At 38.0% G+C, this 25,678-nt stretch overlaps 3 protein-coding genes across 11 annotated transcripts in view; 1 reads left to right on the top strand and 2 right to left on the bottom strand.

The window, feature by feature from the left end:
• FNTB (farnesyltransferase, CAAX box, subunit beta) overlaps window positions 1-13,630 on the top strand; it is a 93,467-nt gene extending 79,837 nt beyond the window's left edge. For both annotated transcript variants that reach the window (XM_074236110.1, XM_074236111.1), the window contains exons 10-12: window positions 9,569-9,680; window positions 10,819-10,933; window positions 12,036-13,630. In XM_074236110.1, coding sequence (XP_074092211.1) covers window positions 9,569-9,680; window positions 10,819-10,933; window positions 12,036-12,161 — 353 coding nt within the window. In that variant the 3' untranslated portion in view covers window positions 12,162-13,630. The remainder of the gene's footprint in view (window positions 1-9,568; window positions 9,681-10,818; window positions 10,934-12,035) is intronic.
• A 5,792-nt stretch (window positions 13,631-19,422) lies between these two features.
• Window positions 19,423-20,160, bottom strand: LOC141522583 (pancreatic progenitor cell differentiation and proliferation factor-like). The gene has a single exon (XM_074236120.1). It carries the CDS (start codon window positions 20,076-20,078, stop codon window positions 19,734-19,736), a length of 345 nt encoding a protein of 114 aa, XP_074092221.1. The 5' UTR covers window positions 20,079-20,160; the 3' UTR covers window positions 19,423-19,733.
• Window positions 20,161-20,360: 200 nt separating this feature from the next.
• MAX (MYC associated factor X) overlaps window positions 20,361-25,678 on the bottom strand; it is a 36,032-nt gene continuing 30,714 nt past the window's right edge. For all 8 annotated transcript variants that reach the window (XM_074236112.1, XM_074236114.1, XM_074236113.1 and 5 more), the window contains one exon: window positions 20,361-25,428. In XM_074236112.1, the coding sequence (XP_074092213.1) occupies window positions 25,241-25,428 (188 nt within the window). In that variant the 3' untranslated portion in view covers window positions 20,361-25,240. The remainder of the gene's footprint in view (window positions 25,429-25,678) is intronic.

Raw genomic sequence — 25,678 nt, 5'->3', positions numbered from 1 at the left:
GTACAAATAATTTTTTTATACATTACTAAAATATTCTTAAGAGTAAACATAATACCCCCTCCCCCCAAAAAATATAGACCCACATGAGCTATAAAGTAAAGGGGAGAGAAAAAATAAAAATAAAATTAATAATAATAATAATAATAATAATGATAATGATAATTGTAGGTATGGCCAGGTGGCACAGTGGACACATCCGGCCCCAGACACCCAACAATCACCCAGCTGTGTGACCATGTGCAAGCCACCCCAACCCCATTGCCCTACAAAAACCAAAAAAAAAAAAAAACCCAAACCCAAAATAAAATAGTAATAATAATAGTAGGGGCAGCCGAGTGGCAGACAGATCACTGGACCTTGAGCCAGGAGTACCCGGGTCTAAATCCGGCCCCAGACACCCAACAATCACCCAGCTGTGTGACCCCATGCAAGCCACCCCAACCCCATTGCCCTAAAAAACCAAAAAAAAAAACCTCAAAATAAAATAAAATAGTAATAATTATAGTAGGGGCAGACAGGTGGCAGACAGATCACTGGCCCTTGAGCCAGGGGCACCCAGGTCCAAATCTGGCCCTAGACACCCAACAATCACCAAGGTGTGTGGCCCCAGGCAGGCCACCTAGCTCCATTTGCTCTGCACCCCCCCAAAAAAATAATAATAAAAAATATGCTTCAGTCTGTGTTCCAACACCACCAGCTCTGTCGCGGGTAGATCACATTCTTTATGGTAAGTTCATCACAAAAGTTAACTTCCATATTTTTCCACTGTTGCCATTGCTGATCGCAACTTCCTCCTTTCGTATTTCTCCACTACCATGAACTATATTTTCTCTCCTTTCACTCTGTCTCTGCTGTAGGGTAGCTGAGTAGTGCAGCAGACAGATCCCTGGCCTGGGGCCAAGAGGCCCCAAGCCCACATACCATTTCTTAGGCCCAGCATCCACCTGGCCCTATGGTCCCAGACAGGCCATCCACTCCCAGCCCCTTGCAAGAAGTAAAGAAGAAAATGTGTTATATTTGACCACTCTCCCCCCATGGTCCATCCTCTCCTCCATCACTCACAGCAACCCCTTCCCCCTGTTCCCCTTCCTCTCTTTCTTACTCCAGATGTCTATAACCCATTGAGTATATATGCTATTTCCTCTCCTAGCCACCTCTGATGAGAGCAAGGATTCCCTCATTCCTCCTCACCTTCCCCCCTTCCATATCATTGCAATAGCTAATTGTAATAAAGAAAAATCTTATTATATGAAATATCTTAGCCTATTTCTCCTCTCCTTTTTCTTTCTCCCATTACATTTTCCTTTTATCTATTGACTCCATTTTTACACCACAATATATCTTCAAATTCAGTTTTCTCCTGTGCTTCATCTATACATGCTCCTTCTACCTGCTCTATTAAATGAGAAGGTTCATATGAGTATTATCAGTATCATTTTTCTATACAGAAATACATGTAGTTCATCATCATTAAGTCCCTCATATTTTCCCTTTCTCCTCTACTTCACCTGAGTCCTGTATTTGAAGATCAAACCTTCTGTTCAGCTCTGGCCATTCCAACAGAAACATTTGAAATTCCCCTGGTTCATTGAAAGTCCATCTTTTACCCTGGAAGAGGACGTTCAGTTTTGCTGGGTAGTTGATTCTTGGTTTCATTCTAAGCTCTTTTGCCTTCCAGAATATTATATTCCAAGCCCTATGAGGTTTTAATGTAGTTGCTGCGAAGTCCTGTGTGATCCTGACTGCAGCTCCACGATATTTGAACTGTGTCCTTCTGGCTGCTTGTAATATTTTCTCTTTGACTTGGGAGTTCTGGAACTTGGCTATAATATTCCTGGGGGTTGCTTTTTTGGATTTCTTTCTGGGGGAGATCGGTAGACTCTCTCAATTTCTATTTTGCCCTCTGTTTCTAGGATATCAGGGCAATTTTCCTGTAGGAATTCTTTAAAAATGATGTCAAGACTCTTTTCCTGATCATGACTTTTAAGTATCCCTATAATTTTTAAATTATCTTTTCTGAATCTGTTTTCCAGATCAGTTGTTTTTTCAGTGAGATGTTTCACACTTTCTTCTAATTTTTCATTCTTTTGGTGTTGAAGTATTGTGTATTGACTTCTCTTAAATCAACAGCTTCCTTTAGTTCCATTCTACATATGAAGGATTCGTTTTCCTCAGAGAGCTTTCTTATCTCTTCCATCTGGCCAATTCTGCTTTTTAAAACATTCTTCCCCTCAAAAACTTTTTTTGATGATTGATGCTTTATAATATAATTTTAAATCTGGTAGGGCTAAGCCACCTTCTTCTGTTCTTTTTTTTCATTGAATCCCTGGAAATTCTTGACTTTTTATATCTCCATGTGAATTTTCTTACAACTTTTTTCTAACTCATTAATTTTTTGGAATTTTGATTGGTAGGGCACTAAACAGGTGGTTTAGTTTTGGTAGAATTGTCATTTTTATTATATTAGCTCTACCTATCCAAGAGCAGTTGATGTTTGCCCAGTTTTCTAAATCTGATTTTATTTGTGTGAGAAGTGTTTTTTAATCATTTTCAAAAAGTTTCTGAGTCTGCCTTGGCAAATAGTCTTCCAGGTATTTTATATTGTCTGAGCTTACTTTGAATGGGATTTCTCATTCTAGCTCTTCCTGCTATATCTTACTAGTCATATATAGAAAAGTTGAGGATTTATGAGGGTTTATTTTATATCCTGTGACTTTGCTGAAGTTGCTTATTGTTTCCAGTAGTTTTTTAGATGATTTTTTTGGATTCTCTGGTTATACCATGTCATCTGCAAAAGTGAGAGTTTTGTCTCTTCCTTCCCAATTCTAATTCCTTCAATTTCTTTTTCTTCTCTCATTGCTGAAGCTAAACTTTCTCATACAATATTGAATAGTAGTGGTGATAATGGGCATCCTTGTTTCACCCCTGATCTTACTGGGAATGCCTCTAGCCTCTCCCCACTGAATATAATGCTTGTTGATGGTTTCAGATAGATACTGCTTATTATTCTAAGGAACAGTTCATTTATTCCTACACTCTCTAGTGTTTTTAGTAGGAATTGGTGCTGCATTTTGTCAAAAGCTTTTTCAGCATCTATTGATTTAGTTATATGATTTCTGATAGGTTTGTTATTGATATAATTAATTATACTGTTTTCTTAATATTGAACCAACCCTGCATTCCTGGGATAAATTCTACTTGATCATAATGTATTATCCTAGTAATAACTTGTTGTAATTGTTTTGCTAAGATTTTATTTAAGATTTTTGCATCTATATTCATCAGGGAGGTAGGTCTATAATTTTCTTTCTCTGTTTTAACTCTTCCTGGTTTAGGTATCAGCACTATATTGGTGTCATAGAAAGAGTCAGGCAGAGTTCCGTCTTCACCTATTTTTCCAAAGAGTTTATGTAGAATTGCAACCAATTGTTCCTTAATACCAAACAGTTTTGATGACTGATGCTTTATGATATAATTTTATAGATCAGGTAGGGCTAAGCCCCCCCTTTTTTTGCACTTTTTTTCATTAAGAGGAAATTTTCTTCATTGAGATTTTGTATCTTCTTTTTCCATTTGACCTTTTCTGCTTTTTAAGGCATTTTACTCAGCATTGACTTTTTTGTTACTCTTTTTACATTTGGTCCAGTCTGGTATTTAAGATATTATTTTCTTCATATTTTTTTTGATATCTTCTTCACCAAGCTACTGACTTGATTTTCATGATTTTTCTGTATCCCTCTCATTTCTCTTCCAAATTTTCCTTACTTGATTTTCAAAAATCCTTTTTGAGTTCTTCCATAGCCTGAGCCCATATGGAAGCTTTGGATGTAGAAGCTTTGACATTGTTATCTTCATCTGTGTATGTATTTTGATCTTCCAAATGGCCATAGTAACTTTCTGTAATTGGATTTTTTTCTTCTGTTGTTTGCTCATTTCCCCATCCTATGACTTGATTATAACTTCTTGTTAAGGAAGGGCTCTGCTTCCAGGGTGGGGGACATGCTGTCCCAAACTTATGAGAGTTTTTGCAGCTGTTTTAGATACTTCTAGGGACTTGCAAGTTTTCAGTTCTTAAAATCTTTTATGAGTGGATATGACTGCTCTCCTTGCTTGTGTTCTGGTCTGTATGTGACTACAAGCACACCTTTCTGCCCTGGAATTATAGGAGTATCCCTGCTCTGTCATGTCAGTAAGCTCTATTATGTTTCTGTTCCTCTTCCTGAGATTGGGGTCCCCAGACTGTGACACATCACTGAGAATGGGCAAGGCCACAGAATCCTGCCTCAGGGATAAAGAAAGGAGCAGGTCTGGTGGGGTCTGGTTTACACTGCTGAAGCTTGTGCTGGGCTGTGCTCCAATCTCAGCCCTTGTAGCAAAGTTTTCCTCCTGCCTTTCCAAATTGTCCTTGGCAATCCCTGGGCTGAGAGGTCTGGAAACTGCCACCACTGTCACTAACTCAGCCCCTCAGCTTCCTGTTTCTGGCATGGCTAAGGCTACTGTGTGCTTCCCTCTCAGTCTAGTGTAGCAGACCCTTCCTGTGGATCTTCCAAGTTGTCTTGCATTGGAACCTTGTTCACTCAGTCTTTTTGTGGGTTCTGCCACTCTAGAATTTGGCTAGAGTCATTATTTAAAGGTTTTTGGAGTTGTCTGGAGTCAAGCTTGGGGGAGTCCCTGCCTTTAGTCCTCCATCTTGGCTGTGCCTGTCTAGTTTTTTAACTGGACTTTCTTTATCTCTTCTTTCTTTGTTAATTAATAAGTAGCATCTTCATATTTATTATATTGGCACAGATTAGTCATGTTAGTTAATCATAGTTTTTCTGTCATTTGAATTTTCTTTTTTTTGTAAGAAAGATTTTATTTTGTGTTTTACAATTTTTCCCCCATTCTTACTTCCCTCCCCCCACCTCCCACCCTCCACAGAAGGCATTGTTAGTTTTTACATTGGTTCCATGTTATATCTCTTAGTTGAATGTGATAACAGAGAAATCATATTCTTAAGTAAGAAAAATAAGGTATGAGATAGTAAAATTACATAATAATATAACTTTTTTTTTCTAAATTGACAGTAATAATCTTTGGTCTTTATTCAAATTCCATAATTCTTTCTCTGGATGCAGATGGTATTCTCCATTGCAGACAGCCCAAAATTGTCCCTGATTGTTGCACTGATGAAATGAGCAAGTCAATCAATGTTGATTATCACCCCCATGTTGCTCTTAGGGTATACAATGTTTTTCTGGTTCTGCTCATCTCGCTCCGTATCAATGAATTTTCTTCTTATGGATATGGAGTACAGTATTGACAGCTATAGGATATAGTTTATCTAATTAAGTTATTTTATACTTGTAACAGGATCTGCAGTAAGAATCCATTGTAAACAATTATGTTTTGTGTATTGTGACCAATTTTTTTCAATACTGTTCACAGAGCCATTTTCATACCTGTGGCTTCAATGATTAAAATTAAAAAATGCACAAGAAATTTAGGAAGACTCAGTGTCATTTCTGGTTGTCATGGAAGTTTTGACTTGCTCTCTTTTTGTTTACGTTTGCTTAGGCAGCTTGCTACTTCTCTTCCCACCCCCAAACCCCCATTCTCTTCTGGTTCAGGACTTAATACCTAATCAACTTTAGACCTATTATAGCTTACAGCTCCTGAGCTCAAGCAATCCTTCAGCCTCAGCCTCCCTGAGTATCAGGGACTATATATATCTATATATCTACATACCTATATCTATCTATATACATACCAGATAGATGGCACAATTATTAAAATTCACACAGTGGTTCATTATGAGAACTATAAAAGCTTAGGCACTCTGTCATTGACCCTTTTGTGTCAGGGGAATAGCTGGAAATGTTTCGTAAGACAATTTCCCAAGCTAAGAGAAAGGTAGAGGAAAAACCCTGGAAAGATAATGAAACAGGGACGGCTATGTGGCGCAGTGGATAGAGCACCGGCCCTGGAGTCAGAAGTACCTGAGTTCAAATATGGCCTCAGACACTTAATAATTACCTAGCTATGTGGCCTTGGGCAAGCCACTTAACCCCATTGCCTTGCCAAAAACAAACAAACAAACAAAAAAAATAAAAAGTAAAACCAATGCAGCCAAGATTTGAAAAAAAAAAGAGAAAGCTGGGAAACAGTTTTCATAGCTAGTGTTTTCTGATAAAGGACTCATTTCTAAAATTTTTAGAGAACTGAATCAAATTTATAAGATTACAAGTCATTCCCCAGTTGATTTCAACAGGCAGATGAAGAAAGTAAAGCTATATATAGTTGTATGAAAAAGCATTATTGATTAGAGAAGTGCAAATTAAAACAGCTATGAGATACCACCTCACACCTATCAGATTGGCTAAGATGACAAAAAAGAAAAGTGAACCATGTTGGAAAGGATGTGGGAAAACTGAGACATTGATATACTATTGGTGGAGTTGTGAACTGATCCAGCTTTTCTGGAGAGCAATCTGGAATTATGCCCAAAGAGTAATAAAACTGATCTTTCCCTTTGACCCTGCAATACCAATACTAGGCCTATATCCAAAAGGAATCATAAAAAAAGAGAACAATTTCACATGTTCAAAAATATTTGTAGCAGCTCTTTTTTGTAGTGTTAAAGACAATTGGAAATTGAGGGAATGTCCATCAATTGAGGAAAAGTTGAACAAATTATGGTATTTGACTGTTATGGAGAACTATTGTTCTATAAGAAATTGCGAGTAGTCGGACTTTGGAGAAGCAAGGAAAGAATTACATGAACTGATGATGAGTGAAGCGAGCAGAACCAAGAGAAAGAACATTGTACACATTAACACAACATGGTGAGATAATCAACTATAATTCAGCTCCTCTCAGCAGTTAAGAGATCAAGGATAACTCTGAGAGACATTCTATGGACAATGCCATCCACATCCAGAGAAGAAAAATTACAGAATCTGAATGCATACTATGTTTCACTTTTCCTTTCTATCTCATGGTTTTATTTCTTTCCTCTTAGTTCTAAATCCTCTTACATAAAATGGCTAATTTGTAAATATGTTAAACACAAATGTACATGTATGACATTTACCAGACTGTCCACTACTGTGGGCAGTGGGTAGGGTTGTAGAAAATTGCATAACTCATAAATTTGCAAATGGATAAATATTGAAAAACTGCCATAGTTTTGGAAATTGGAAAAACAAAATAAAGTTTCACTTTAAAAAAAGAAGAATCATTGGATGACCTGAAATCCTTTTTCATTTGAAAAAACCTAGTCATATTTTTAAAAATCCTAAAATGCCTGAGATCTTTTAAAACCATAGGGCAAATTGGAAATAGAAAGAATTATTTGGATACTTACTGAAAGAAAACTCAAAATGAAACCTACCAGGAACATTAAAATTAAAATTTACTTTCCAGGTCAAAGAAAAAATACTGCAAGAAGTAAGAAAGAATTCCATTCAAGTACCAAGGAGCCACAGTCAGAATCACACATGCTTTAATATTCACTCTTGTAAAGGAGCGGAGAACTTGGAAGGCAAAGGATAATTTACCTAGTAAAACTGGGTAAAATGAATACTATGAGAAAAAAAATAGATTTTTAATCAAAGAGAAAACTTCTAAGAAATCCTGATGAAAAGACCAGAGCTGGGCAGAAACTTCAAAATTCAATCAAAGGAGTTAAGAGAAATGCAGAACTCTAAACATGAAACAAACAGTCTTAAGGGACTAGGATAAGTTGCTTATATTCTTATAGGGGAAATGATATGTCCCCTCTGAACCTTATCATCAGGAATCATAGTCTAATTGTACATAAAGACTAGCATAAATTCTGTTAAATCTTGATGATCTTGAAGAATTGAAAGAGACAGAAAGAAACATACACTGGTGGCAAAAGGGAGAGAAAATTTAGTGAAATTTATCTCACATAATCAAGGTACACAAGTAGAAATCTATAAACAAGATGGGAGGGGTGGGAGGAGTGGCTCACAGAAAAATGGGCGTTACTTTCATCTGATGAATCAGTTAAAGAAGGGGAGAATACACACATATACACAGAGTTTATTACAGAAATACATTTTATTCAATACAGAAATAGGAGATAAAGAAGAGAATGGAGAAGGGAGACTTGGAGGAAAGATTAAGGGAGGTTTTAGTCATAAAACAAATTCCATGAATGTACAAAGATATAATTCTTCTGATGACAAAATTGGAAAAAAGTGTCCATGAATTGGGAATGGCAGAGTAAGTTATGATATGTTAATATAATAGAATAATAGTATTGTGTTCTGAGAAATAGTAAAGGTGATAATTTCAGAAATCAGTGAAATCTGTGCTGATGAGTAAAATAACAATTTTATTCAGGGACAGCAGTATTCCTTTTTCACTTATTTACTTTTTAAGTGTATTATTCTTTCATTAAATATTTACCGTACATTTAAAAATAATTTTAGTTCCAGATTCTCTCCCTCTTACCCCATCTGTTGAGAAGGCAAGCTATCTGTCATTGCTTATACATAAAAAGTTATACAAAACATTTCCATATTTCACATGTCAAAAAAATACAAGTATATAATACAAACACATACAAGAAAGTATGCTTAAGTCTACACTTGAATTCTCTCTCTGGAGATGGATAGTATTTTAATTATGGGTCCTTTGGAATTGTTTTGGATTATTGAATACAACAATATTGTACATACCTGTGCCGCATGTCTAGGTAATTATTAAGTGTCTGAGGTCAGATTCGAATTCAGGTACTCCTGAGTACAGGGCTGGTGATCTATCCATTGTGCCACCTACCTGCCCCTTGACTACATATATTTGTAACGGGGCTTTGTTTTTATTTCTCAATTGGCGAGTACTGTGAGGAACAGAAGGTGTGTGTTTGCTGATTGAAAAAAATTAACTAAAAAATATCAGATATACATTGGCATTCTTCAATGGAGAAAATTCATAACCATATACTTTGAAATTAATTTGTGCTTTATTAAAACAATATTTATTTTTGAAAATTAATGCCTACCTGCATTGGGAGCTAAGTAAATAAATAGCAAAAATGGAAAAAAAATCTAGTCCTTTTAGGGGAAAAAATTAATTTAAAAAATTAAGACTTTATTAGGAAGTGGAAAGAGAGATAAAAATCACATTTCTTCCTGCTAAGAATTCTTGTAGCTAATTAGAGCATAGTAGATGAAACCACTTAAGACACACAGAAGCACTAAAAAGATTTCTTAAGAGGACTAGAATGAAAGATCCTGAACAGCCCCAGGTATAAAAATAGGATTAAGTAAGGAAGGAGAATTAACATTGTAAGATGAAACCAAAAGAATAATTTACTGCCTGGAAGTAACTATGGAATTGCTCATCAGACTTGATACTGTAATATTGATGATGTGAGTGTGCTGCCATTACAGTGTACCCTGTTTGGGTCATTTAGGATTCCAGAGAAGATCTGGAGTGGGCTAGAGGTGAAAGCAGTTAAGCCTCCCCAGTACCCCATTTTTAAGGTTAGTTTAAATAATAGTTATTACTGTAATCATTTTGTCTGATTTAATGTAGGCTTTCTTTCCCCTTTCCATAGGTGATCCTGCCCTTAGTATGAGTCACTGGATGTTTCATCAGCAGGCCTTGCAGGAATATATTCTCCTATGCTGTCAGTGCCCTGCAGGGGGGCTCCTGGATAAGCCTGGCAAGTAAGTCTTTTGAGAGGGGAAGATAAAAAATCTGGAATCCCCATCCTCTGCCAAGGACCATATGGATATTTATATAACATCATCATGGGTTATGTGTTTTCAAACAATTAATTTATACCTAAAAAGCTCCTAGATTTGTTGAATTTCAAATCCTGCCTGCAATTGCCTTGGTATGCCAGACCAATATGGCCAATGGGCCAGAAGTTGTTGCACGCACATTTAAATGTTTCCAGTGATGGAAAAAGTCAAGCACTTTGGAGGTTGATATGGGATGGGCCTAGTTCTCTGGTATTCCTGCTTTAAAGAGAGAGAGAGAGTGTGTCCCAGTTTGTGCCCTTCCCTTCTCTCAGTGCTCCAGATCCAAATACCACTTTTGGTGTCTAGTTAATTCCTTAAACATATATACCTAATCACATATTGCCCCGCCCCATCACACCATTAGTTTCCAGGAATCTCAAGCAGAAGTAGACAACCAGACTTGTTGGGGCTTTTCTTTTCTTAAATATTATGCTGATTTTAAAAAAAAAGAACAGGATTTAAAAGCCTATGATTGTAGCTGACAGGGATTATAATCACAACAGCTAATTACAGAGTTGATTAAATGATGGAAAACAAATATATGATGCCTTTCTATGCTATAATTAAAAACAACAACAACCTGGAAACCAAACAAGCCACTACTTTTCTGCCTCCTCTTCTACTTCAGCCAGCTTGCTACTGATAATTAGGCACCCAAGGAAAGGTCCATCTTTGCAGGTTGTCAGAAAGGACTTTGCCTGTTTCTAGAGGTCTTATTTTGAATTTGAGAGGAAATAGAGTATTCTGGTATTGAATCTACTACTGAAAAGTTTTTCTTCACAGCCTTTTCTAGGAGATATCTAGGATAAATAATTACATTGCCTCACCTCAGGGAGATGGCATTCATAAAAATGAAAGGATTTGGGAAAATTGAATTTTCTATAATTATATTAATTTCTTTGCATTTTTGTCTTATTCTTTTATTTGATGTGTCTATATTCTTGAACTTGGAATCTAGGTAGCTGTTTGATCCAAAGAAGACATTATATATATATAACCTTGCATTGTTGGAGTTTTTCTTTACTAAGGATTTCTACTCATCAGTATTTTTCACCTTTAGGTCGAGGGATTTCTACCATACTTGTTATTGCTTGAGTGGCTTATCCATAGCACAACACTTTGGCAGTGGAGAAATTCTATGCGATGTGGTCTTGGGAGTGCCAGAAAATCGCTTGGTAAGATGTGAGGGAGGTCTCTTACACCACAGCCATAAATCCACTGTCCTTTGAGCCATCATTACACTTTGCCTAGGGCTTAATCAAGAGCTTGCCTTGAAAACTTAATGCTTAGAATAGAATAGTTGCTTTTAATTTCTAGAACTGAGTGTTGCACTTTCTTTACTGTGGAAGGAGCCCACAAAACCTGAATCTTTTCCCTCTTTCCTCCTTTATTTGGGGTAATTTATTTAGATAGTGATTCAGTTCATACCAAAGTTATCTATCTCCCTGTTTTGAAGGTCTAAAAGAGTCACAGTCTGGGAAAGGCCATGGTTCTAGCAAAGACTGTTTATGTTCTAGTATACAGATGTTGCCATCCTCTTATTTCTTTTTCTTTTAGAATCAGAAGGTCATAGTTGGTTATTGTAGTCAGATCAGTCAGCAAATATTCAGGAGACTTAGAATGGTCGGACTGAGGCCAATTATTGTCTGTAGTGAGTCAGTCTCCGCATTGAACCTTCAAAGAATCTTAGTGGACTCAAAGTTTCCCAGTGGTTAAATGCATATATATAATATTACAGTCTTTTCAAATTTGCTTGAAATCTACATAAGTTGCATATTCTTATAAATATTTCCTTTAAGTAGTTTTCAAATTTAGAATTCTGTTACTGTTTTTAATATTGCCATCATATTTTAAAAAATTGATATCTTTTAAACTCATTCTTACTGACTTAAATTGTTTATATTGACAAAGAGTGAAGGTAAGTACATTTAATTGAGAACAGTCTAATAGCAACAGACTATGTTCTCAATTAAATATAATTACCTTCACATAGATTTAGATATGAAAGGGACCATAGAACCCATCTGATCCACCCTCCTTATTTTACAGATGAGGAAACTGAGGTTCAGAGTGATATTACAGTATTAAGATTTGGTTAGGACTCCTGAGATATAGGGATAGGCTGTTAGATGAAGAAAATGTATCTGTAATGACACCCTGGCCCAGACCTGGGATTTCAGCTTTTATCTAGAGATAAAAGAATAGGAGAATATTAACATGGACTAGAACCCTTATAAAAGAAAGTATTAATTGTAGATTTGTCTATTCTTTTTGCAGCAACCTACTCACCCTGTGTATAACATTGCACCAGACAAGGTGGTCCAGGCCGTCATGTATTTCCTGCAGAAGCCCATTCCATGTGTGGAGGAGGAGGTAGCAGCAACTTCTCCTGCCACTGACTAAAAGGCACTGTCCCCCCACTCTTTCCATATATAACATAGCCACAGTGTACACAGTGCTGTACAAAGCCTTAGCTACCATGGAGCTATATTTTTTCCCCTTTCTTAAAACACAAAGATATGTGTGTGTATGTGTACACTTGTGCATGTGTACAACACACACACACACACACACACACACACACACACACACACACTCACACTCCTGGGTTTGGAGAACACTGTGTTTTGTCATTGTTCTTTTTATGCCTAGGAGGCCAGCCAGACCAAAAACCAACCGGCCCATGTGAAATCACTAATCAGCTTTGGCCTAGTTATGGTGTGCTTGGGAGCACTGCATGCTGAGAAGGAGGTGGTTGCCTTCCTGTTAGCTTTCCAAGCCTGGACAATTATATTTAAACTAATAATGTATGTGAGTATTTTAGCATCAATTGCTGCTATTTCCGCTTGCACTCCACTGTAAATTTGCCAGGAGAGATGCCCTTCCAGGAGTAGCATATAAGCCCATCTGAAGCCATGGGATCACTAATGGTCCTTTTAAGAGTTTCCCCTAAAGGACTCAAGGATACCTAAGCCCATTGTATTTCTTCAGTTGCTCCCACCTGCTGCCCCAAATTTCAAGGGAAGTTGGATGTGGTAGAAAGTTCTATGTAGTTTTCCCTGTGGCTAGGAGAGACTGAATCCTTTCCTATTATTGGAGATTAGAAGATTTTAGTTCCTCTGAGAGCCGCAGTTGCACTGAATAGGACTTTTTTCCTCCTTGGGTGCTATAAATCATACCTGGGAGACCAAGTATGAGAAATGAGCCTCCAGCTTAAATCTGCACAGCAGGAGGAAGCAAATCCCCATGTCTCATTCCTTATCCCCTACCATCATGTACCTTTAAAACAACTTTGCAACCATGAGGGAGTCTTTATTTGCATTAGGGTGAGGTAGGTGGAGCCTGTGACCATTCAGTGCATCATCACCCTTTGCCCCGCCATTCCATCAAACTCCAACCTCTTCAAGAAGATCCAAGGACATGCCCCTCATCTGTTAACACTACTAAGGCTTTCACTTTAAAATGTGACCTGGGATTCTTGAATGTCCCTGCCTATTGTTGTGTCATAGAATTGAGGTTAAGCATCAGGCAGTTAAATGAGTAAAACTTGTCATGGAGAAAGCTCATGCTGAAGGGAGGGTTATGGCCTATCAGAGCCTCCTGTCTATACTGAGGATCTCCACTTAGTCACCTCATTGAAGGCTGCCTCCTGACTTGAAACCCATTTGCTGCTGCAGTTAAAGTGGAACTCATCATTACTGACCTGGACTTTGCCCAAGCAGCGATGGACCAGTGGGGTGGCTCAGAAATGCAGAATTAGGAATTTCTGCTGTCAAACTCTGGCCATTTTCCACTTCTCATATCCTATTGCTTTTGCTTTTGGGGCTATGTATTACCTCCTTTAGATAATAAAATAGTAACATTTTTTATTATGATGGTGTTTTTTTTGGCCTCTGCAATTAAAAAAAAACTTCAGAAATAAGTAATGTTGCAGGTTATTGTATCCTGCTTTATTGATCAGCAAATCTTATATACAAGGTAAGAGAGGAAGCCTTGAAACTAAAAAGAACTGAGTTCAAATCCTATGGCATACTGGCTTTGTAGCTTGTAGGCATGTCAGTGCTCTGGGCAACTTTTAAAACCTTAAGTTGGATAAGTTAGTGAAGGTGTTTTCTCATTCAAAAATTACATAAGAGTACCGAGTTCAGTCCATCTCTCTATATGTACAAGGCACTGTACTAGGCAAAGGTGGAGAAGAAAGAAGATGAGGTCCTTATTTTGAGGGACATGGTTGGGAAAGCAGAACATAAATTTGAAAAGTTATTTACAGTAATACTTAAAGTCAGCAAATCCTTTGAGGCCAAAATTTCTTTTTGTAAGGTTGCATCTGGGTATGGAGTGTTGCAAAATTTCTTACTTCTTCTGGGTCATCTCAAGAACTCTTGGGAAGACTGTATCACTTCCAGGTTAGCCTCAAAGGATCATATTCACACTTTAGAGAGTCGGTGTCTGATTCAGTCCATACCTCTAGTGCCAGTTCCTGCCTTAGTAATTGTCTTATCTCAGGGTTTTTGACAGTGGCTTCGGGGATTGCTGATGAAGAGAAATTCAATTTTGATTTAAATTAAATTGAGTCTGATTTGACTCCAATTTTTCACTTCCAAATTTCACCAAGTATCTGGTAATTTTTGGCCTTTCTGTATACCCTACTATAATCTATTCTTTACTTGTTATTATAGGCTTGATTTGATATCCCATACATATAGTAACATTTTGTTTCTCTTGTTAAAAATACCCCCAGTCTATGTTGTACAGTTGTATAGTTGATTCAGAGATTTCTTACCCAAGTGCCAAAAGTCATTTCCATGAAAGTTCCACTCAGCACAATAAACTTCCAAGCCATCTTGTGCCTTAGCCCTGGAGATAAGGAAAATGTCACAATAATAGTGTAGGTGAATAAGTGAGTGAATACCCAGTCCAGCCTTAGCGTGTCCATGGCAGATCTTGTACAAAGTTGAGTTCCTTTCATTTTGGAGTCAGGGTTGGGGTAGACAGTTGAGTGATAAATCATACCTTTGGGCCCAGGCAGAGCAATTTTAATCCTTCTCTTTCCTAGACTACTGACAACTCTTGGAGATAAGATCACATTATCCCTTCAATGTCCTCTTCTCTGGTTCAAATGCCCTCAATCCCTTGTTGAACATGATTTCTAATCCTGTCTACATCCTCCTTTGGGTGTCCCTCAAAGCCTCTCATTTCAATTTTAAACAACTTTGATTACTAGGAAGTTTTACTTTGTATCAAAATGAAATCTGTTCCCATACTTACTGATTCATATTAACTACCTTACACTCCTGGTAAAAACAGGGATTAGATGACAAATGTTTGATCAAGTAAAGTACTAAACATGTTGCAAGTAGTCCATGCATCCTACTCAGTAGTAGTATGATCTTTGTAAAGGAAGGATAGTATATTGTTATATTTGTAGAAATTGTGAGATATAAGAACTTTGGCCTGTCCTGCAGGCCATTTGCTATCAAACCAACTATATATTTTTCTAGTTAAAGCAGAGGTGTTAAAACAAGCATCCACAAATGACCCAGATTAATCCTAAATGCTGCCTTAACTAGATTAAAATGTATTTGGGAAAGATACGAAAAAGTAGTTTAAAATACAACAAAATCAGATAATATATTTTAAAACTAAGTTTATACTTGGCCTACAGGGATCCTTCCTTCTGGATTAGCAACCCTCATTTCTTTTTTTTTTTTGCAAGGCAATGGGGTTAAGTGACTTGCCCAAGGCCACACAGCTAGGTAATTATTAAGTGTCTGAGGCTGGATTTGAACTCTGGTGCTCTGTTCACTGCACCACCTAGCTGCCCCCCTCATTTCTTTTTGGGTTAGAGTCTAATGGCCATAGAACTTGGATCTTCAATTTTGTCCATCAGCTGTGGAAAGTTGGGGCTGGCTGCCCACACTCTGATTTTCTTTGCCAACATCTGCATAACTTTATTCTCTCTTTCTTTTCTCCAAATATAAAACTAACATGAGTTACTTGCAGTGGCATAGTAGCCAGTCAGCTTTTTTTTTCTTTGGCAACAAGCCCAACAACTGAAGGCAACTGAATGAAAACATTTCTCTTCCTTAATCTTCAATACTAAGACACTGGTAGTTTTCAAATATTTCCTTGCATTTAAATAATAGCCAACTTTGATAGCTCTTCCTTGTAGAATCTGTGCAGGGTTATAGTGTATGGTGTTATATACTTTCTATTTTCACATATCTAGGAAGATTAGAATTAGTATCAGAGCACAACGTTACAGAAAACATGGAAAAGAAAGATCAAGGAGTTATATAATACATGATTAAAATGTCCAAATGTAATGAAAAAGAGAATCATAGATTTTAAGCTAGCCCCCTTTCTTGAAGAGGAGACTGAGGCACAGAATAAAGAAATTTGCCCAGGGTTTTTGTAATATTTTTTTCCCAGAGGGGCAGCATGCCCCTGGTACTACTGCTATTGCATATTAGTCAACCTCTGAGCCTCAGATTTTCCTCACCATAAAGTGAGGAGTTAAACTTGATCTGTCTCTAATTTCCTTTCCAGGAACAATCTGTTCTTGAAGTTGTATGATCGTTTTGTCAGGAATGTGTTTGAGGACTCTTCTTTTTTGAAAACCAGGAAATGTTACCCTCCTTGCATCCTGTGGCACAACTATCCTTCAAGATTTTTAAAAGATAGAATTGACAGTGACTTAGTCATTTCTTTGAGATCTTGGGAGGAAATGCATGTTGGCTCAGTGATTTAGGTACTCTCTTCACTATCGCTTTACTTGAGTTTAAACTTCTTACTATTTTTATTTTTTTTCTGAATCCAAAAATCATTTTCTTTGGTAAAAAATACAGAAGTTAAATTAGTTGTCTTCTCTATATTGTACATTATTATTGTTCCATACATACCAAACCACTGATATTTAATCTCCCTTTTGTTTATAGTTTAGCTTTTCAAAAAGCTCCAAACATTTTTGTCTTTCTTGCTAAGTTCAGCCATTCAACAATATTAATTAAGACTGATCATTGTGCTAGGTTTTGAGATATGGCATGATAGCTGTCTTCATGGAATTTGTCCAGTAGGGTAATAAGGAAAACTATGATACATGTCAAATTGTAAATGAATCTGATTTGTCAAATTGTTATATATAACTATATTTAGGTGAATGCATTTACATAGTGTACATTCCCCATCAGAGTCCTCATCTGATGCTACACCTTGGCCTGGAAGTAATACTAAGTTCTAGAAGTCTGTACTTCAGTAGTTCTGGCTGGTCTTGGCAAGATAGGTTTTTAGTAACAAACCTGGCAATAGACTATGGTCTGTTAGCTAAGGGCTGGCCTACCAAGGAACAGGGATACAATGGATAGAGCACTGAACCTAGTTATTAAGATCAGAGTTCACATCTGGCCTTAGATACTTACTGTGTGACCTTGGATATTATTTAACCTGTTTCAGTTTTCTTACCTATAAAATGGCTAACATCTGTCCCTGGAAGGATAAAATGGGTTATTTGTAAAGAGCTATAGAAATGCTAGCTATTATTTTTGTGGTGGTGATGGTGGTGCTTACAAAGTTGCCATATGAAATTTTTTGGTTTTAGGGCTGGTAAAGAACTTTAGATGAGGGTATTGAGAGCTCCTTGTTGTGACCTTAATTGGCCTGAGGTCACATAGTAGTAAGAAAGAAGCAGAGCTCAGATTCAGATCCAAATTTTCCAACTCTTTATACTGCATCAAGTTTTTTCTCACATCAGTTTAAGAAGACTTTCTATAAAAGCATGGAGGGGTTGCAATTTGTATCAGTACAAGAATTACCCCTTACTGGGGAAATCCTTTAAGTCTTATATGTGTCTGTATGTATGAGTATGTGTGGGTATGACTGTGTATACACATGCCAGCCATGCTTTTTTTTTTTTTAGCTTTTGCAAGGCAATGGGGTTAAGTGGCTTGCCCAAGGCCACATGGCTAGGTAATTATTAAGTGTCTGAGGCTGGATTTGAACTCAGATACTCCTGACTCCAGGGCTGGTCCTCTATCCACTGCGCCACCTAGCCGCCCCTCATGCTCTCTTTTGTGAAGTGACATATTTGTGTACATCCTGTACACACACCATACCTTGTCTAACCTACTACAAATGTTAAAACTGCTCAGTGCTATTTTTTCTAGTGTTAAATGAGCAGCAACAGGATAGATAGAATTGAGCATAAGCTAACTCTTGATGCCCTTCTGAAAGACTTAGAGTTAATCCTAAACTTACCCTTGCATTCCCTGACATATGTATATCAGCAGTATAGCTTTTATTATTTCTGACTGGTTGCTCTGTACTTTTGACCTGAAGCTGACACTGTTGTGCTCCTCATGCTGATGACATGGAGAGGTATTAAGCAATGGAAGCCTTAGCATTTAGAAAGGTAAGGAGGATTACTTACTTGTTATAATGGGTGGCACACCTGTGGATAGGAAATTACTTTGTGGTTTGGTAGGCTAGGCATGAAACTTTGTATTTTGAATTGTTGACTTAGTTCTAATTCTCTATGCTACTGCCAACTCATGCACCTGTGTGAACTGTCTTAAAACTAGCTATCATTTGTACTACAGATAAAGTTTGTTTTTTGAAAAGGGATTAAAGTTCTTAACATGTTTTACAAATATGCACCTAGTTCTGAAAGAAGGGGCAGCATGGTTTAGTGGGAAGACTACTGGGATTGGAGTCTGAAGACCTGGGTGGGTTCCAGTCATGGGTCCACTACTTACTGGTTGATGACCTTTAGTAAATGTAAATCATATAGTATCCTAACACTCTGCAGCCCATTTAAGGAAGAGATGCTTGCTGTTGAAGGGGAAGCTTTGGAGATTAGCATTCAGTCCTCAACTTTTGCTCCCATTTCCTCTTATGTATTAGAAAAAAATGGGGGGAGAATGTTGTGCAGTATTAACTTGCCTAAAGCCAACACAGGAATCACCCCCTTCTCCTTCCCAAATGAATATTATCTAAACAGCAACAATCCAAGAGATAGATCTGGCTTTAAGATTGTAATAGGCTGGAGAGACCCTATTATTGGGTGTAGGAAAAACAAACTAGGCTGGTTCAAGCTAGGCCTTCCCAGCTGCTTTCCTCTGTAGACACCTACTCATCTGTGCTGTGTGCGTGTGTGGGTGCACAGGAGCATAGGCAGGGCAAATGAGTCATCTGTCCTCAGAGAGCTCTGCCCCAGCACCTCACCCCACTAAATAATGGGAGGCACTGCAAATGTAAAAGGCATGCTTACATGGCATCACATGGTACTTCAATATGTAATAAATGTTCTATACATATTAGTTGGTGTTTAGTTGCTGAATGTAAATAAATAACTGGGGCTTTAGTTTTTAAGGTAAAGAAAATACTGGGTTCTCTAGTAGCAGGTAAGTCTTTTGAAAACTGGTATCAGTTTTAAGATCCTGCCAGATTTTAACCTGAACCAATTTACCATCATTTACTGATAATTTCATTCATTACTTAAAGCATATGTTATTCCATTCCTTGACAACTTAAAATTATTTAACCATAACATCACCATATGGGAAGAGGAGGGGAGAGAAATGAAATTAGCTCCATTTTTCACAGAAATACTTTTTGAGTGTGTACTTGCTAGAATTCTTTAATAACAGCTGAGTGCTAGAAATTAAACTTTTTTTTTAAAAGGCTGCTCAAAGTTTATTAGTTTCTGTTGAGAATAAAGTAAACGAAGTTACTGAGACTGCTGGAAAGCACATAGGTGATTCAGATAGTAAAAAAAAACTGGTTTCTTTTATTTGATTTTTGGTGTTTTGCTTTTGTTTTCCTTTTTAAAAAAACCACACACATATCGCAACTACTTCTACACTTAAACAGCCTGTCTATTCTAAGGGAATAGATGGGAGAGGAAAGGGGAGGGGGAAATGGGCTCTGATGCCTAGCACACTTCAGAAGCAGGGGGAGCAGCAAGGAGGGTTCTGCTGCTCATGCAGAAGGCCCAATGTTGGTTTTACTGGGCTCGCTGACATGCCGCTTCCTCATGGCCTCCTGAGCCAGGTCACAGGTGATCGTGCCTTGAGCAACCTGCAAAGTTCCTGAGTTCTCTGGGGATTCCAATACAGTTGTCATGAATGGATGATTCGACTTACCGAAGAAGAAACTTGCCAACCAATGGCCTGGGTCTGATTTAGGAAGACCTGGATGGTGGGGGATCACTTCCCCAGAGTACTCAGCACTTCCACAGGAGCTGTTGCTGGAAGTGGAACCTAGACGCCTTCGGTAGTAATCATGGGTTGCTACAAGTGAACTGCTGGACGGGATTGCTGCCATGTTGCTTGTTCTTCTTGTGATGATGTAACCCTTAGTGGCGGCTCCCGAGCAGCCCGTCAGGCAGAGGGCTGCGGCGGACGATCACGGGTGACCTGGCTCGGGGGAAAGGGGCACTAGGCCACAGAGCCCATTTGTAAAGTAGATCACGGGAGGAAACTCCACGGCAACGGAAAATGCGAGAGTTCTTTGGATTTTCGAAGTTAAACTTCTTGATGAAACCACCTGACCTAGTTGTTGAGTCTGAAACTAAAGTATTCCCTTGATTGTTTCTTAGTATTCCAACTCGCTATATTTGCAACGTATTTAGCACTTTATCAATGGTATTTCTGTTGACTTTTTGGATACAGGTCACTCATTCTCCCCATCTTCACTATAAAATAAAGTACTGAGGTAGGGAAATGATGTATCTATTGTAGCAAAGCAAATTTGTTCAAATTTTAAGAGCTCAATCTCAGAGGAGTGTATTATTTATTGACTATTTCTCCACCCTGGCTGAAGTATAAGAATCCCTGAGGGTGGAGATCATATTTATTCTTGGAGGCTGAAGAGTACCTGGTATGCCTTCAACCTTGGTTAAACTTGATAGTTGGGTTGACTGAGGAATTTGAATAATTTCCTTTCCAGGTGAGTCTTTCTTAAAACTATTCTAGTGTAGTTAAATCTTGACTGATCTGAATACTAGGATGGGGGAACAATGATTTGGTAATGAATGATACATGAGATAGAAAAGGGATGGTATTTAATGAATTTAACTCAGGTTAAGGAAGGAATAAATCAGAAGTCTTTTGTAGTAAATCTAAAATACATGAAGTGAAAAAGCATGTATTTAAAATCATATATGCCAAGAGCAGTATTAATTGTTGGGGATACAGATTATCAAGACTGTCTCTGATTTCAAGAACATTACATTCTAATGGTGGAAGACAACACAAAAGGAGATTCATAATGTTACGTTGATTTTTTTTTTTGTTTTAAGACAAAACACAAAGCTCTTTCCTCCTCCCTTTTGGCTTACAGAGCTATTTTCTGGTACATAAACTTTAGGAATTGTGTTGCCTCATCATAGAGCAGAGGCAGCATGTTATTTCTATAAAAAAGCCAACATCCAACTCCCTAGGAAGCTGTACAGTAGTTAACTAGTGAGCACCAGCTTTCTTATTTGAGAGCCTGTCACTGTACGTCTGCATTCTTGCTCTGCATAAAATCATGATTGACCTGTTAACTTCCCTTCTCAACTGGTATTTCAGAAAGGGATAAAGTTGGAAGAGATCACAGCTTTCTTTCTCCCTTTAGAGGCCTGGCTAACAACTCTCTTGGAGATTTGATTTCCCTCATAAGCAGTATGAAGTAAACAGTTTAGGGAATGTCTTTCATCCTTTCTTAGAAGTTAAGACTGCTTGTAACAGGGTCATTGTATTGATTCAGCTCAGTTATGCTTCCATTGCTCTCTCAAAGCTCATGTCTCCAGTTGAGAGAATGTTTCTGGCAGTTACTATGGATTTGTGAGTGTATGTGTATGTCACATACACGATTCTGCTAATCATTTCAAACCTGAGTGATTTCCTGGTAATCTTTTTAATTGCAGTGACTTACTATACAGTGCTCACCTCTAAAGATTAAGAAAAATTAAAAAAAATTAATCTTCATTTATATAAGGAAAATATGAGACTAGAATGATTTCCCTATTTTATAGAAGGCTCGGTCATATGCTGATATGGATAAAACTAAGTATAGATTTCAGTTCTCTTCATTCTTATTCCAGGTAAATTCTCCTACAGCTTCTTTCCATAGTTTTCTTTGTAATTATTTTTTACCTAGTCATAAAAAAGTGGGCAGTCCTGCTGTTGGAGCCGATATATAATGATTATATAATGAGTATAACATATCCAAGTATCAAAAACTAGACCACTTAAAAAAAACCCTACACTCCCAGAATTTCTAGTGAGAGAAAATGTCAAGTTCTGCTTACCATTCACCACAGCAGGAAAGGAACATAGCAGAAAGCCTTGTTACACTGCACTGATTATAGTCAAGAAAGGGACAGAGGAAGCTTTTAATAAAGACCCTCAGTGAAGTCATCTGCTCACAGTGGCCAAGCAAACAAGATGTTAGACTTTGTTAAAAAAAAAACTATCAAAAATATGCAAACAAATCAAGTATTCTAATTTTATTATATAAAATCATCAACTTTATCCTGTGGGAAGAGATTATTCACTTTATAGACACAGAGAAGAGACTGAAGAGTACTCTGAGGGTATCCATTAAATTTTGCAGCTGGGATGGGCTATGCAGTTTCATTTACACACTTCCTGGATATCCAGTCTGGTCTCCAAGATATATGTCAAGAATTGTAATTGTTTTTGTTCATTTGTATTATTTGCTTTGAAAACTCTGTTAGATGTTGGAGCAAGATCTCAGTTCATCAAATTCCCAACTTTGGCTCTTCAGTGATTCTTTAGTTCAACAGGAATACACACTTTTTCCTTTTAAGCTTGACCCTGTAATCCAACAAATAAATCTGGAGATAAATGAAAGGTTTCCCCCATTACTGTGCTTCTTCACAACTCCCTTTCACTTGATAGAATACCATGAATTCTGACATTCATGATGGTCTGAGCAATCCAAAGAGAAGTTTTCATTTCTAGATTTAGAAATCCTGGAGTAGTTAGTAACGGGGAGCAAACACCAGCCAAACTTTCTTCTGTTTCCTAAATCACTAGTAGTGTTGGGGCAAAAGACTGGATTTGGAGCCTAGAGGCCTGGGGTTGAATTTGCCTATCACTTCTTTCTTGTTTGGGCTTAGAAGTCAGTTTTTTTTACTGTAAAATGGAGTGGTTGGAATAGGAAATCTTTGCCAGCTCTAAATCTTACGATCAAACCTAGTGTTAAACAAGTATAGTTATGGTATTGGTTTCTTAACATAGTTCTGTTCTATGTACGACATCACTGTTATCATCTCAGCTGCCAGAGAAGGTTAGCTCATGAACAAACTGGAAGTAATCTTGGATGTTAACTTGTCCAGCCTGTATTTGCCCTGCAATCTCCTCTACAACATCCTCAACAAGCAGTCATCCAGGCATTAGGTTAAGGTCATGGCCCAATTCACATCTGAATGGCTCTAATTGTTTGGAAGTCCTTTCCTTTCAAGCCCAAATCTTCCTTTATGGAATGTTCAACAATTGTTTTTTTCTCCAAGGTGACAAAGCAGAATAAATTAACTCCATCTTGCACATGATAGCCCTTCAAAAACTGGATCAGAGTTAAGATGTCATGTCTGCGGGCCAAAAGCTAATTCAGTTTAACTGAACATTGTAGAATAGGGTCTTAGCATTTCTAATTGCTTTTCTGGAGTATGTGTCAGCTCATCAATAACTAGCTTTCCAAAATGATCTCTACAGCACAATCAGGATTGTGAGCCATCCCACTTTAGAGATGAAAGCATTGCCAAAGAATTTTATCTGAAGTCCGTGTTATTTCTGACTTCTTTTCAATCAGATTCTTAGTTAAGGGGAAGCTAACAAAGTATCTGATCTCAAATACATGACTGCCAACAGCTATCTGTTGAGAGCTGGGGCTAAGTCCACAGAACAAGTGGGAACAGTTTTTTAGCCTGTGAATAATTTATTACTCCTGGCATTACAACAAGCCATAGAAGTAGATGAAATCTTTGGATATACATCAAGAGATAGCAGCCAAAACCTCTATTCCCCTCTATTCCCTGAACCACCTCGCCTTCACAAGGGCAAGAAGACATCACCACACTAAGGATAAAATAAGTTTTTATTTATAGTCTTATAGTAAAGGGGAAAGCCTTAACTTGCAAGACAATTCTTCGGCAGTATGTACAACATACTTTTTATTTCCATGGAATGGAATTAAACATGGACAAACTACATAATACACACTAGAGATCAGCAAACGCCAGACCAGGGAAGGGCAGACCAAAAAAAAAAAAAAAAAAAAAGAAAAAGAAAAGAAAAAAAAAGAAAAGAAAAAAAAAGAAAAAGAAAAAGAAGCCTAACACACACAAACCCCCTCACAGGAACCTGTTGACCATAGCCAGAACCAGGGCCAGGTCATATAAAGGGAGATCCCTGAATAGAAGGGAAAGAGAAACAGAAGGGGCCTGAACTAGTCTGTGGTTTTTAGTACCAGGTAAGATGCTCTTGGTATATTTATATACAAAATTGGTTGGCTCTTATTTCTTAGAAACACACAGAAAGGAAAATTTGATTATTACTTTATGAATCTGTCGCTTTGCAATACCGACATCATCAGAACAGGAGTCCACTTGTATTCAAATTTCAGTAGCAGGAAATAAATATCAAAACATCATCACTGGCCCTTAATACAAAAAAAAAAATGCACTCCTCCCCAAACCTAACCCCTTTTCCACTCCCACTATTCCTGTTCCGTGCCCCCCTCCCCCACCCCAATCAATCCCCTGGTGGCTGATGCTTCCCTACTGCAGCCTCCAAACACATACCACATGGTGTCACATGACCCTCCTGAATGCTGGCAACTCAGACAAAAAAACCAAAAACAAAGCTGACTGAACTTTCCAACTCCATGTGGTTTAGCTGGGAGAAGCAGGAGTGAAATAAAGCAAGACATCACACCGCTTATCCTTATCACCACAGCACCTCCCCCCCCTTAACCCTTCAGCAGGAGTGATAAATTTTTTTTAGAAAAAAAAATTCCTTAAAAAAATTCTGGGTAATTCTGATTATTCCAAACAGGTCATCTTCTAAAAGTTGAACAGTTCACAGATTCACAAAGTCTATCAAATAGGGGGATGGGGGAAGGATGGGACAAGGGAGACATAGGGGAGGGGGAAGGGCAACCTGTGAGCAAAGAAGTCACCTGGGCAATGATGCCCAACAAGGTGGGGGAGGTCAGGGGCAGCATGTGCTCAGAGGTATGTCCATCTGTCCTCCACAGAAAAAGCTGCCAAGTCGGTATGTTTTGGTTTAAAAATTCATGGTGGGGGAAGAAGAATGCTGAAGGGAAAAGGCAGAAGATGAAAGCTGCAGTCCAAGAGCTACTTTTTTAAAAAAGAAAAGAAAATAAAGAGTCTTTAAACAGCTGGGAAGGGTCTAACGATGAACTGGGAGAGGAGATGATGGAGGAGACAGACAGTTTTTATTGCTGGCCTGCTCTGTTTAGCTGGCCTCCATCCGGAGTTTCTTTCTGTTTTGGGGCTCTTCAGGCTCTGACTCAGAGCTGGAATCTGAGCCCCCATCGAAGGCAGAGATGGTGCTGCCCTTGGCATTGGTGTAGAGGCTGTTGTCTGAAGAAGAATAGTTGGTCTGCAGTTGGGCACTTGACCTCGCTTTCTCCAGTGCACGGACTGAAAGGCAAGACAAGGACTATGTTAAGGCATGCTCGAGGTTAACCAGAAGTGATGGCTCAAATTCAAGGTCCTTTGTGTTCTTCCTAAGGGTCTGCTAATCCCTGAATCTATGGGTGGTTTAGAAGCAGTAAGATGCCCCTCCCCTCCCAAACAATTCTAGAGAAAAAGTTTGTAATGTTATCAACCCTGTCACAGAAGCACACTGCAAAGACAGGAGTATGGGGCTCCTTGTGGAATCCAGCAATGG

The sequence above is a fragment of the Macrotis lagotis genome, chromosome 4 (assembly GCF_037893015.1).
Source record: "Macrotis lagotis isolate mMagLag1 chromosome 4, bilby.v1.9.chrom.fasta, whole genome shotgun sequence".
Lineage (NCBI taxonomy): Eukaryota > Metazoa > Chordata > Mammalia > Peramelemorphia > Peramelidae > Macrotis > Macrotis lagotis.
Note: the sequence above shows the minus strand (reverse complement) of the source record. Positions and strands in the feature narration are given on the sequence as shown.